Raw genomic sequence first — 14032 nt, 5'->3', positions numbered from 1 at the left:
CTTCGAGACCATTTCATGACTGCTTCTGCTTCTGTAAGGTCTGAGGTCTTCCTCCACTTGCCCACCACAGTCTACCCACGCGATCCCGCCACGCCCACGTGGCACTCCTCACTGCACACACGATGGGTGAGATACGTGGATATGCGGAGAGCTTTGCCAACCCCCACCCCCACTCATAGATTTCCTTGACTTGAAACACCTTCCCTCTCTGCTGGATGTACAAGTGAATGAACTGGGTACACCATCCTCACCTTCTCTAAAAATGCTCAATAACTCTTCATTGCATTTTTCTTTTTTTTTTTTTTTTTGAGTTGGAGTCTTGCTCTGTCACCCAGGCTGGAGTGCGGTGGCGCCATCTTAGCTCACTGCAACCACCGTCTCCCTGGTTCAAGCGATTCTCTAACCTCAGCCTCCCAAGTAGCTGGGACTACAGGCACACACCACTGCATCCAGCTAATTTTTGTATTTTTAGTAGAGATGGAGTTTCACCATGTTGGCCAGACTGCTCTTGAACTCCTGACCTCAAGTGATCCACCTGCCTTGGCCTCCCAAAGTGCTGGGATTCCAGGCGTGAGCCTCCGTGCCCGGCCTTCATTGCATTCCTCTTTGTATGAATCCTCCCAAGGAAGGCATTCTTGTTAGACACAATTTTGCATATCTGATGTTTACACTAACAAGTATTTGTTCAATAAGTGAATCTAAACATTAATGCCTTCATCATAAATATAAAATAGTCACAATGAGGTAAACAAAAGACCCATCTTCATCAAATTAATCTTTTCTCAGGGAAGACGCTGAAACTGTTTCTGCAGATGATCGTCTTACCTTTTAATAACAAATTTAATGCGATTGCCCACTTGAATGATTTTTTCCAGCCTTGGGATTCCATACCACGAGGGGCTTCGGAAAGGAATGTTTTCTGGTAGTCCTTCCACGTACAGATCATTCGGGTGTGCCTCAAATTTTTGGTAAGGAACAGCCTTGGCTTCGGTGCTCCCCAAGGCTTCCGCTAGACGAAATCAAAGCAATTCGGGAGACGACATTTGTATTGAAATCAGATTTTAGTACAATCCAAAGCAAGGCACAGGTCAATATATTTTTTTAATTGAAAAAACTCTAGAAACGTATTTATTAACTATTGCATAGACTTCGTACAGCAAAGACAAGTAGAAATGACCCGTTATCAACAGCCACATTTTGGCAGATTTAAGTGTCCTGGTCCTAAGACCCTCTTAATAGCTCTGAGAGCTTAAAAGATTCACCTTTGTTTTTCGGTATCCTTAAGAAGAAAAGAGAGAAAGAAGATCACAACAGACAATAGGGAACATCACCTAAACACTGTCTGGAAGCAGCCTTTTATTACCGACTATTCAGGACCGTAATACAACCCTCCCTCCACTGGCCACTACGAACTGGCACATTTCAGGACATTCATCTGTACTGCAATCAGGAAACCAGTGCTCTTTACCCCTCCAACCTCGTGAGCATGTCATTTTAAGAAAATAACTTTCCACAAATAATTCATGGAATGAGGGCCAGGCACGGTGGTTCACACCTGTAATCCCAGCACTTTGGGAGGCTGAGGCAGGCAGATCAAGTGAAGTCAGGAGTTCAAGCCCAGCCTGGCCAACATGGCAAAACCCCATCTCTACTAAAAATACAAAAATTTGCTGGGTGTAGTGGCATGCACCTATAATCCCAGCGACTTGAGAGGCTGAGGCAGGAGAATTTCTTGAACCCAGGAGGAGGAGGTTGCAGTGAGCTGAGATTGCACCACTGCACTCCAGCCTAGGCAACAGAGCGTGATTCCCTCTCAAAAGAGAGAGAGAGAGAGAGAGAGAGAGAGAGAGAGAGAGAGAAAACTGGAGGCGAGTCCTATTCACCGTATTTACTTTCCTAAAATAAAACAACATTTAAAAAAACATTACTCACTATACTGTAGTTAGAAGGGGTAATTTAAAAAAAAAAAAAACAGACTTACCAAATTTTTTGCAGAAAAGCTGATCCACCATCTTTCTTAATTTAGTGATTCTGGCATACCATTCTTCCTTTACTGTCAAAATAAAAGTAATACAAGTTTTCTCAATTTAATGGCTTTAATAACTTTCATATTTAATATTATTATTATAAAATGGTAGGTATTAGTTTTTCTTTTCCTGTGACTAAAATTATTTCCAAGATTCGTGGCTGGGTGCAGTGGTTCATACCTGCAATCCCAGCACTTTGGGAGGCCAAGGTAGGGGGAATCGTTTGAGATCAGGAGTTCAAGAGCAGCCTGGCCAACATGGTGAAACCCCATCTCTACTAAAAAATACAAAACTTAGCCAGGTGTGGTGGCAAATGCCTGTAATCCCAGCTACTTGGGAGGCTGAGGCAGAAGAACTGCTTGAACCCAGGAGGCAGAGGTTGCAGTGAGTTGAGATTGCGCCACTGTACTCTAGCCTAGGCAACAAAGCGAGACTCCATCTCAAAAAGAAAAAAGGCAGAATAATAAAAGTATCCCTAAGATTCTAGAATGTGTTTATTCCTAAAACAATGTGGACGCTGTACAAAAAGAGCAAAATGAACCATCCGATAAACTAGAAAAAAAGCCAAAACACCTAGCAGGCAACATTTGCTACAGGAAGATCAGGAATATGATCTTGCTGGCAATCCTTCTATTTTAGTAAATGTAAACGGTATGATTCCATTCTATCTTGTCCCCGATCCACTCTGCTCCAGAGCAAAAAAAGCAAGCAAGAAAATCAATTCTATTTCTTTTAAAACACATCTAGGCCAAGCGAGGTGGCTCACACTTGTAATCCTAAAATTCTGGGAGGCCGAGGTGGGCAGGTCACCTGAGGTCAGGAGTTCGAGACCAGCCTGGCCAATTTGCTGAAAACCCTTCTCTACTAAAAATACAAAAATTAGCCAGGCATGGTGGCGAGTGCCTATATTCCCAGCTACTTGGGAGGGTGAGGCAGGAGAATCGTTTGAACCCAGGAGGCAGAGGTTACAGTGAGCCAAGATAGCACCACTGCACTCCAGCCTGGGCCACAGAGGGAGACTCTGACTCAAACAAACAAACAAACAACGCACATCTAACAGGCCAGGTGCGGTGGCTCACACCTATAATCACAAAACTCTGGGAGGCCGAGGCAGGCAGATCACCTGAGGTCAGGAGTTCGAATCAGCCTGACCAACATGGAGAAATCCCGTCTCTACTAAAAATATAAAATTAGCCGGACATGGTGGTGTGTGCCTGTAATCCCAGCTACTTGGGAGGTAGAGGCAGCAGAATCGCTCAAACTCGGGAACTGGAGGTTGCAGTGAGCTGAGATCCCACCACTGCACTCCAGCCTGGGCGGCAGAGTAAGACTCCATCTCAAAAAACAAAACCAAACTAAACACATCTAACAATCAAGGGGTGATATAAATGGCCCCACAATCTAAAAGGAATCCTTCTTATGTCCTGTGTATCATGGAAATCCAATGAATGCCTATTCCATTGACTCATGTGGACCTCACAATAAACTGTTCAATTCATTATGTAGATAAATCTTGCATCAAAAGTAGAACAAATATTGTTCTTTTAGTTCTGTCTACCCAATAACGCAATATTTGCATATATTTACAATGGATTAATAAAAAGAAGATGAGTATATTCTTCTAGAGAATATTAGATGGAATTTTGACAGCATGAATTCTCCTGTAATGGCACATAATTAAATAGAGACATACTACTTCATGTGGAAGGTAACACAGAGAAGAAATCAATGTTAAGTATGAAATAACTATGGCACCTAACCTTCTGATCTGCCTCAAGACTGAAAACCTACCTCCTGAAGCTGGTTTATCAAGCTGTAAATCTTCACGTGTTGAATTCAGAAGCTCGTGTCTGAAAGGTGAGAATAAATATTCAATGTTCACTAGGAAATATTCAGCAAATAACCCCTAGCACATATTTAACATTAGGTCAGTAAGGCTGGTTTTGAAAAGAAAAGATAATCTGGATGCTTGAGCACAACTAAATGCTTTTTTTTTTTTTTTTTTTTTTGGAGATGGAGTTTTGCTCTTCTTCCCAGGCTGGAATGCAGTGGTGCAATCTCAACTCACTGCAACCTCCACCTTCCGGGTTCAAGCAATCCTCCTGCCTCAGCCTCCCAAGTAGCTGGAATTCCAGGTGCCTGCCACCATGCCTGGCAAATTTTTGTATTTTTAGTAGCGATGGAGTGTCACCATGTTGGCCAGGCTGGTCTTGAATTCCTGACCTCAGGTGATCCACCTGCCTCAGCCTCCCAAGTGCCGGGATTACAGGCGTGAGCCACCGTACCCGGCCCACAACTAAATCTTAATTTGAGGTTTCTACAGAGTAATAAAACAAAATGATAACTGCAGCTTGTCTCCTAAGTTGCTTCAGGAAGCATGTATCCTCACAAGGAAAGAGGCAACTTTGTGGCTGGGCGTGGTGGCTCACGCCTGTAATCCCAGCACTTTGGGAGGCTGAGGCGGGTGGATCACAAGGTCAAGAGATTGAGACCATCTTGGCCAACATGGCAAAACCCCGTTTCTACTAAAAATACAAAAAATTAGCCAGACGTGGTGGCGCATGCCTGTAATCCCAGTTACTTGAGAGGCTGAGACAGGAAAATCGCTCAAACCTGGGAGGTGGAGCTTTCGTTGAGCACAGAATGCGCCACTGCACTCCAGCCTGGGCAACAAGAGCGAAACTCCAGCTCAAAAAAAAAGAGGCAACTTTGCAACCCACAGCTCTTTGAAGCCCATCACAAAACTCTTCAATGGGATCCTTTAATGTCATATTATATTCAAGACTACCTTCCTCCATACCGCTATAAAAATAATCATATATTCTCATATATGCTTTAACAATCTCAGGCCTATGAGGCGAAGGTAGGAGGATCACCTGAGGTCAGGAGTTCAAGACCAGCCTGGCCAACACGGTGAAACCCTGTCTCTACTAAAAATATAAAAATTAGCCAGGCGTGGTGGCATATGCCTGTAATCCCAGCGACTCGGGAGGCTGAGGCAGGAAAGTCGCCGGAACCTGGGAGGCAAAGATTTCAGTGAGCCGAGATTGTGCCACTGCATTCCAGCCTGGTTTACTGTGGGAGACTCCAACTCAAAAAAAAAAAAAAAAAAAATCATGATCAGCCTGGCCAACACAGTGAAACCCCGTCTCTGCTAAAAATACAAAAATTGGCTGGGTGCATTGGCTCATGCCTGTAATCCCAACACTTTGGGAGACTGAGTCAGGCAGATCATGAGGTCAGGAGATCAAGACCATCCTGGCTAACACGGGGAGGCCCCATCTCTACTAAAAAGACAAAAACTTAGCTGGGAGTGTTGGCTCACACCTGTAGTCCCAGCTGATCAGGAGGCTGAGGAGAAGAACTGTTTGAACCCGGGAGGCAGAGTTGCAGATTGCACCTGGGAGACATAGCAAGACTCCATCTCAAAAAAAAAATTATCCAGGCATGGTGGCGCATGCCTATAATCCCAGCTACTTAGGAGGCTGAGGCAGGAAAATCGCTTGAACCTGGGAGGTGGTGTTTGTGGTGAGCTGAGATCACACCCCTGCACTCCAGCCTGGGCAACAGAGCAGGACTCCGTCTCAAAAAAAAAAAAAAAAAAAAAAAAAGAAAAAGAAATTCAGGCCTAAAAACAAGGCATGGATACTATGTTCTTTAGCAAAAGTAGCAGAAAATTGTGAAAGAAAATGTCAGTTGCATGCCAGTCCAGTGCGGGCGTGCTCATGCTTCAAATGCCAACACTGGCTGACTGATGCAATGTGGGACCCGGATAAATTAAAAAGTAGAAAATAACAATGCATAAAGTCACTCACACCTCATCACATACAACCCTAGTGGTTAAGGAATATGTGTCAACAATAAAAAAAGACCTACTGCTCAGAACAGAGACAAGAGTCCAACACGAATCCAAGTCTTACTTCTTAATCACAAAACGAATCCTTTCCTTTGCAAGTAATATCCTCTCAAGGCGAGGAATTCCGTAAGTAGACGGCCTTCTAAAAGGAATTCCTTCAGGAAGTCCTTCTACGTAAAGGTCTTCAACATGAGACTGGAAAAGAGGGTATGGGATCGTCACCGGGCCTTTGGCTTTTATGGCTTGAGCTTTAAGGACAAAAAAAAGAAAGAGAGATCATTTAGGCAACATTTGTAGAAACGTAGAATAATACTGCTCTTTAACTTCTATAGTTTGATCTTTACTTGTTACTGTAATTGAATCCGAAGAAAAATAGCATGAGGGAAATAAAAAGAACATCAAAAATGCTCATATTCCGATTATCAAAGTCTGCAGTGAAATATCCCATTACTTTAAGGCAACGTGGATAAAGCCAGACTTTCTATAGACATTTTTTTTTTGGCGGGGGTGTGGGGTGGAGTCTTGCTCTGTAGCCCAGGCTGGAGGGCAGTGTCGAGATCCCAGTTCACCGCAACCTCCACCTCCCAGGTTCAAGCATTCTCCTGCCTCAGCCTCCTGAGCAGCTGGGACTACAGGCGCGTGCCACCACACCCAGCTAATTTTTTGTATTTTTAGTAAAGATGGAGTTTCACCATGTTGGCCAGGCTGGTCTCAAACTCCTGACCTTAAGTGATCCCCCCGCCTCGGCCTCCCAAAGTTCTGGGACTATAGGCATGAGCTACCTCGCCTGGCCAACTTTCTACAGAAATCTGAACCATATTACAAAGCGAGAAAAACACACCAAAGTAATATCATTTAATACATATAGTACTAAATGGAAGAAGCAGTATTTCAAAAACATAAACATTACTGTAATCTTATTGGGCTTATAAAAATAATTTATTTTAAATAACAGAGGCAAGCGGGTTACAGTGGCTCACGCCTGTCATCCCAGCACTTTGGGAGGCCGAGGCAGGTGGATCACCTGAGGTCAGGAGTTCCAGACCAGCCTGGCCAACATGGTGAAACCCTGTCTCTACTAAAAATACAAAAATTAGCTGGGTGTAGTGGTGGGTGCCTGTAATCCCAGCTACTCAGGAGGCTGAGGCAGGAGATTCCCTTGAACCAGGAGACGGAGGTTGCAGTGAGCCAAGATCATGCCACTGCACTCCAGCCTGGGCAACAGAGCAAGACTCCGTCTCAAAAATAAATAAATAAATAAAAACAAATAAATAACAGAAGCCGAAGATTCTCCTGAACTACAATATTTTTTCTAAGATTTATTTACCCAAGAGTAAAATAATACAGCAGCTGTAAACAGTCAAGAGTGTGGGGAGTATTAAAATCAAACATAAAGGGCCAGGCACAGTGGCTCACACCTGTAATGCCAGCACTTTGGGAGGCTGAGATGGGCGGATCACCTGAGGTCAGGAGTTTGAGACGAGCGTGACCAACATGGAGAAACCCCATCTCTACTAAAAATACAATATTAGCTGGGTGTGGTGGCGCATGCCTGTAATCCCAGCTACTCAGGAAGTTGAGGCAGGAGAATTGCTTGAATTCAGGAGGCGGAGGTTTCCGTGAGCCGAGATCGCGCCATTGCACTCCAGCCTGGGCAACAAGAACAAAACTCCAACTCAAAATTAAATAAGTAAATCATAATAAGTGGTCTCCCATCAGAACAGCTCCATTTTTCTTTTGCCATTATTGTGTGCAATAGTCTTATTTCCTAAACATTAATATTTGTACTAAAACTTCAAGTGCACCACGTTATACGTTAGCGTTAAGTTCGAGTTAATGTCCACTATCGTACACTAAACTTGAATATCGTATTTATATGTCACAACGAAAATCTCTCTCCCTAAGGCAATTACCATTCATATTGCTTTGAAATTATAAAATGTGAAGATGTTTTTATAATTTCACAACAGCTGGTGAACATTATGTATTGTCTTGTATACAAAATAATCTAATAAATCACCATCGCAACAAAAGCCCCACAACATAACCTGTTTCGCTTCATGAAAAACACTGACATTTGCAAAAATGTCATAGTAAATTTATAAAACTGTAATAAGAAATTATTTTAACACAGAATAGCACCAAATAAAGAATATAATAAAAATATAAACAGGAAGCCTTTATTATATGCATGCCAGGTATTATGTGAAGCACTTTACTATCTTATCAATATTCAGGATAGATCTTCAGTTCTCAGGACCACAAAAGAGGATACCGGGACTCAGACAGGAGAAGAGGTGCGACCAGGCTGTGTCCCCAGAGCCTATGACCTTACCACTAGGTGACAGTGCTTCCAGGTAGCACATGTTGTGAGGTTTTAGCTTCAAAATGAACCAATAAAAAACACAGGCCTGGGCGCGGTGGCTCATGCCTGTAATTCCAGCACTCTGGGAGGCCAAGGTGGGTGGATCACCTGAGACCAGGAGTTTGAGACCAGCCTGGCCAACATGGTGAAACCCTGTCTCTACTAAAAATACAGAAGTTAGCCAGGCGTGGTGTCGGGAGCCTGTAATCCCAGCTACTCGGGAGGCCCAGGTAGGAGAATCACCGAACCTGGACGGCAGAGGTTGCAATGAGCCAAGTTTGCACCACTCCAGAATCAGCAACAAGAGCGAAATTCCGTCTCAGAACAAACAAAAAAAAACCACACGCAAAAAGGTGTAAGCTACTAAAAAGCGGAAGAAACACTAAGAGAACCTTAAGCAAATCATTAAAAATATAATGGGAAAGTTAGTGAATTCATTAGCAAATTTACTCTAATTCCAGATTTTCATTGAGGGGTAGGTTATATTACTCATGACGAATTAAAAAAAAGTTCATTTTAAGTTTATTAACACAAATACCATCAATATGGTTTGTGTTTAAATTTTCACCGAAAGCAATTCAGTTAAAACTGTGTATCATACAATTTCACAGCTCGCTAGTTGATGGCACAGTAAATAAGTCATCCAAATAAAAATAAACATTGCAAAACATGATGTTTTTCACTGGTTGTTACTATTTTTCGGTAAGCATTTGATGTATACCAACAGATGATAATAACAAATTGCTAATGTCTTTCATCACTACATAAAGGTGGCTATAGGATAGAATAGTGTAAGGGCAAAGAAGGAATTGAAATCTAGCGTCAGCTCAGTTACGCATCAAGATAAAAGCAGAGGCCGGGCGCAGTGGCTCATGCCTGTAATCCCAGCACTTTGGGAGGCTGAGGCAGGAGGATCACTTGAGATCATGAGTTTTGAGACTAGCCTCACCATCACGGTGAAACCCCATATCTACTAAAAATAGAAACATTAGCTGGGTATGGTGGCAGGTGCCGGTAGTCCCAGCTACTTGGGAGAATGAGGCAGGAGAATCACTTGAACCCAAGAGGTAGAGGTTGCAGTGAGTTGAGATCTGATCACTGAACTGCAGACTCTGTTAAAAAAAAAAAAAAAGATAAAAGTAGAAACAATAGGGGCATCTCAGTGAATACTGGATTTAACAAAGTAGATTAAGAGAAACTATCAGTTAAAAAAATAATCTTCAGCCCGATACGGTGGCTCATGCCTGTAATCCCAGCACTTTGGGAGGCCAAGGCGGGCGGATCATGAGGTCAGGAGGTTGAGACCATCCTGGCTAACATGGTGAAACCTCGTCTCTACTAAAAATACAAAAAATTAGCCAGGCACGGGGGCACACACCTGTAGTCCCAGCTACTCGGGAGGCTGAGGCAGGAGAATCGCTTGAACCAGGGAGGTGGAGGTTGTGATGAGTTGCGATCACACCACTGCACTCCAGCCCAGGCAACAAGAGCGAAATGCCGTCTCATTTAAAAAACAAAAACAAACAAAAAAAAAAAAACAAAAAAAAACTTCAATTAAATTCCCCAAATCCAGAGCTTTGCAATAAATATGTAAATAAATTTCCAAATACCCATGCTGAAAGTTTAAGAGAAATGTTAGCTGATAATTACAGAAATACAACTTTTCCTTAGCTTTATAGTCACCTAGAAACAAAGACTTTCTAATTTTTCGACAGACTCTGCTAAGAGCCTTACAAGGAGAGGCTTGTAAGTAAGTATGGCAGGGTTCACCGGCAGTACCGGGCTTGTCCACATCACCCGCATGACGAACAGTAACACCATTGTGTAAACGCTCACCAACAAAGTATTACAGGAATTTTCCTGTTTAGACATACCATATTTCCTTTCAAACAATTCTTCAACTTGTTTACGCAGATCAGTGATGCGGGCATTCCATTTCTCTGAAAATCGAGCAAAAGTGAATTCTCAATAAGAAGTCCCTACTGTTGGGGGTGGCCCCGGGGTTTTGAGATGACCAAACATGTAATGACTAATTTTCTGCATTTTGACATCCCAACTGTCCATCTCATTTTACTGCTTTCCAAAGAAGTTTCCCCATTTTTGGTGGTTTTTGGAATTATTAGATTGGTACAAAAGTAACCCTGGCTTTTGCCATTACTTTTAATAGTTTCATGGGAGACTATAAGAGAAGTTTTAACATTTAGCTCCTCTTTTTAGCCTTTTGATTTCTGAAAAGCAGGAGGGCAGAAAAGATCAATCGAATCAAACACGACAAAAGGAAAGCCGTGATAATGAGGGGGTCTTTCGCAAACTTCCTAAAACATGTCTTAGCTGTGTGGAAATAAGACTTTACAGATAAAGAGTTGCAACTTAGAATGCTAAAAACAGGCTGGGTGCAGTGGCTCACGCCTGTAATCCCAGCACTTTGGGAGGCCAAAGCGGGCGGAGCATCTGAGGTCAGGAGTTCGAGACCAGCCTGGCCAACATGGTGAAACCTCATCTCTTCTAAAAATACAAAAATTAGCTGGGCGTGGTGATGGGAGCCTCTCATCCCAGCTACTCGGGAGGCTGAGGCAGGAGAATCACTTGAACCCAGGAGGCGGAGGTTGCAGTGAGCCAAGATTGTGCCACTGCACTCCAGCCTGGGCGAAAGAATGAAACTGTCTAAAAAAATCGTAATGATAAAAAATAACATAGCTTCTTCTTCAACAAAAGACCAAATGGCGGATGACGCCGGTGCAGTGGGGAGTTGGGGGGCCGGAAAAAAACAAACAAACAAACATAAACATAAAAATAATATACAAAAATTCAATTCATATCCAGTCATTGTGACTACAACAGTAGAATATTAAAGTATGATTTCCAAAATGTATACAAGCTTAATGTTCTATTTATTCAAAAGATGAATCATAACATAATTTGCCACTAATATCTCATTCAGTCCCTTCCTAGCATACATCATCCACTGGGAGCTCACAGACAAGCAGCCTGAGTGACACGGAGCAAAGGGTGAAACAGTTCTAAATAAAGGTTCTAAAGCTAAAGAGAAGTAACTAAATGACTAAGTCTTTAGCACTAATCTTGAGCCGAATAATTACTATCGGAAGGGACAATGTCCTCCGCTTTGGTACATCCAGACTATGCTTAAACAATGCCTGTTATGTGACTTTCAAAATGCTCCTGGCTTTCCAAAGATGAGATTATAATGCAGTCACGCAGGCTAACGCATTTCCCCCTGCAGAGCATGTTGCAACTTTTATCGGTCACACCGAGAGCCCAGAAGATGAAGGAAAAGGTCACGTATTTCACGAGGAACTCACCGAAATTGAACTCCCTGACTTTCCGCTTTCCTGCATTGGCGGGTTCTGGAACTGGTGGCTGTGGTAGCTCGTTGGTCTTTGGTCTCTTAGAAGGTGGAGAATAATCATCATCTTGAAAAAGAAAATGGTCATTACTGAAGGAACCGTCTTAAGAGTTACAGCCACCTCCTGGTCAATTCCCTACATTCAAAAGGTGAGTGGGGCTTCAGAGCTATCTTGAGTATCAATCATTATTTCTGTATTGTGAGCCTTAGCAGACTTTTTCCTAGTTACATCTGAAATTGTATTTGTTTGGGATGTGTTCAAGTAATACTGCTTTTTCCTGTCTTTCTTCATTATTTTTTAGTTTGCTTCATTTGAATTATCATTATAAACTTTCCCTTCCCAAATAACTTCCAAATAGCTGTCAAGAACTATATTCTAAGACTTTGAAGAAAAATATTTTAATGAAGATAGCCACCTAAAGTTATACAAATAAGTAAGAAAAGGGGAATTAATAAAAGCTTAGATGGAAAAGATATTTAAGCTTACACAAAATGTAAGCATACATAAGCAAGGGAAATTGGATAACTGTATGTTCAAATATTTTTTTTTTCCTTTTTGAGACGGAGAATTGTTCTGTTGTCCAGGCTGGAGTGCAGTAGTGTGATCTTGGCTCACTGCAACCTCCACCTCCTGGGTTCAAGCAATTCTCATGCTCAGCCTCCCAAGTAGCTGGGATTACAGGTGCCCACCGCCATGCCCAGCTAATTTTTCTATTTTTTGGTAGAGATGGAGTTTCGTCATGTTGGCCAGGCTGGTCTTGAACTCCTGGCCTCAAGTGATCCACCCACCTTGGCCTCCCAGAATGCTGGGATTAAAGGTGTGAGCCACCACACCTGGCCTGTTCAAACACTTATAACAAGCGCAAAATGAATGGGCTCAAAGAAATGGGGCTGCATTATTACGAAACAGATACTGTTGATTCAGTCACCAGAGGGCCTATGTATAAAGGAGCAGTCCGCTATGAAAGCGTAGCACACACTCTACTCAAGACAGCTGTCCTGAGAATTCCACGCTCATTTCCTTGTGGACACACCAGTAACTCACTCTGCTGTGATGCTTCAATACACCTGATGTTACCGTTAGAGACCTCTGGGTCAAATCAGCGGCCACTGTCATCTTCCAGTCCCCCAGAGTGTCAGGTAACATGCTATTATTACTGCTCAAACATCATCCATTAAATACTGAAAACATCATTTTAAGAAATCCTTATTTAAAAACAAATGTGTCATGGCGAAGAAACTAATTACTGCGTTAAAGACAGTATCACGGAAAAGAAAGACCACCCAAGTACAGTCAGCTGTCTTTTTAGATGGGTATATTGTTAATGCTTATTTTACAGCTAAAGAAATGGGCTCAGGAATGTTATTTGATTGGACTGTGTTGCCTCTCTGGACAGTGCAGCTGAGATCAGACTGCGCATGCGTGTGACTCTACTGGCCTACCAGAGTGCTTCTCCTAAAGGTAAGACAGGCAAATTTGGCCTAATACACAATGTTGCCCCGGGCAGCACTGGGTCATGCCTACAGATAACTTCTATGTTCCTCAAGGAAAACCTTCAGGGAAGGTGAAAATGCTTCTAGAAGGCGACTGGACACCAGCGCCCCTGCTTGCTGCCTTTGGGCTCTTCCTCTAAGGCCAGCAGTGACCTGAAATTACTGACTGACTGTTCCAATCAACTGGGGAAAATGGTACCGAGGTCACCAACATCAGACAGATTCACTTGAGGACCTATCTACGTGCTTAGAAAGACAAAACTGCTTTTGTAAAGGATACTATTTCAGAAAGCCATAATCACAGTAACAACTAATGACTATAAAATGCTGATGTGTTGAATGCTACTTCAGAAAAAGCTGTTCAAATCTAGGGAAAAGATTTCTGATAGAAAACTATCCATCCACCCATCCATCCATCCACCCACCCACCCATCCATCCATTCATCCATCCATCCATCCATTCATCCATCCATCGGCAGGGTCTCATTCTATTGCCCAGGCTGGAGGACAGTGGCATGATCATAGCTCACTGCAGCCTCAAGCTCCTGGCCTCAACTGATCCTCCTGCCTCAGCCTCCCAAATAGCTGGGACTATACGCAGGCACCCCTACACCTGGGTACTTTTTTTTTTTTTTTTACCTTTTTTGTAGAGACAGAGTCTCACTACGTTGCCCAGGCTGGTCTCAAACGCCTGGTCTCAAGTGATCCTTCTGTCTCAACCTCCCAAAGTGCTGAGATTATAGGCATGAACCACTGTACCAGGCCAGAAAACAACTTAAAAATGACAAACTCTCTGAGAAATAAAACTCGACTGTCATCTGGGTTTGTATTACTACAAGGATTAAAAATAGTCAACAGACCCTATAAATAGATTAAGGTTCCAACCTAAGTAGAAACAATCTGGAAACAGAAGTATGTAAGTTTAA

General features: G+C 42.8%; 1 protein-coding gene across 7 annotated transcripts in view; it reads right to left on the bottom strand.

The window, feature by feature from the left end:
• GTF2I (general transcription factor IIi) overlaps positions 1-14032 on the bottom strand; it is a 108393-nt gene that overhangs the window by 26825 nt on the left and 67536 nt on the right. For all 7 annotated transcript variants that reach the window (XM_074390267.1, XM_039460697.2, XM_039460700.2 and 4 more), the window contains 6 exons: positions 11569-11679; positions 10123-10188; positions 5948-6131; positions 3819-3877; positions 1982-2053; positions 826-1009 (listed from right to left, as the gene is read on the bottom strand). In XM_074390267.1, the coding sequence (XP_074246368.1) occupies positions 826-1009; positions 1982-2053; positions 3819-3877; positions 5948-6131; positions 10123-10188; positions 11569-11679 (676 nt within the window). The remainder of the gene's footprint in view (positions 1-825; positions 1010-1981; positions 2054-3818; positions 3878-5947; positions 6132-10122; positions 10189-11568; positions 11680-14032) is intronic.

Source organism: Saimiri boliviensis, chromosome 20, assembly GCF_048565385.1.
Source record: "Saimiri boliviensis isolate mSaiBol1 chromosome 20, mSaiBol1.pri, whole genome shotgun sequence".
Taxonomy (NCBI): Eukaryota; Metazoa; Chordata; class Mammalia; order Primates; family Cebidae; genus Saimiri; species Saimiri boliviensis.
This window is presented reverse-complemented; position numbering and strand designations above follow the sequence as displayed.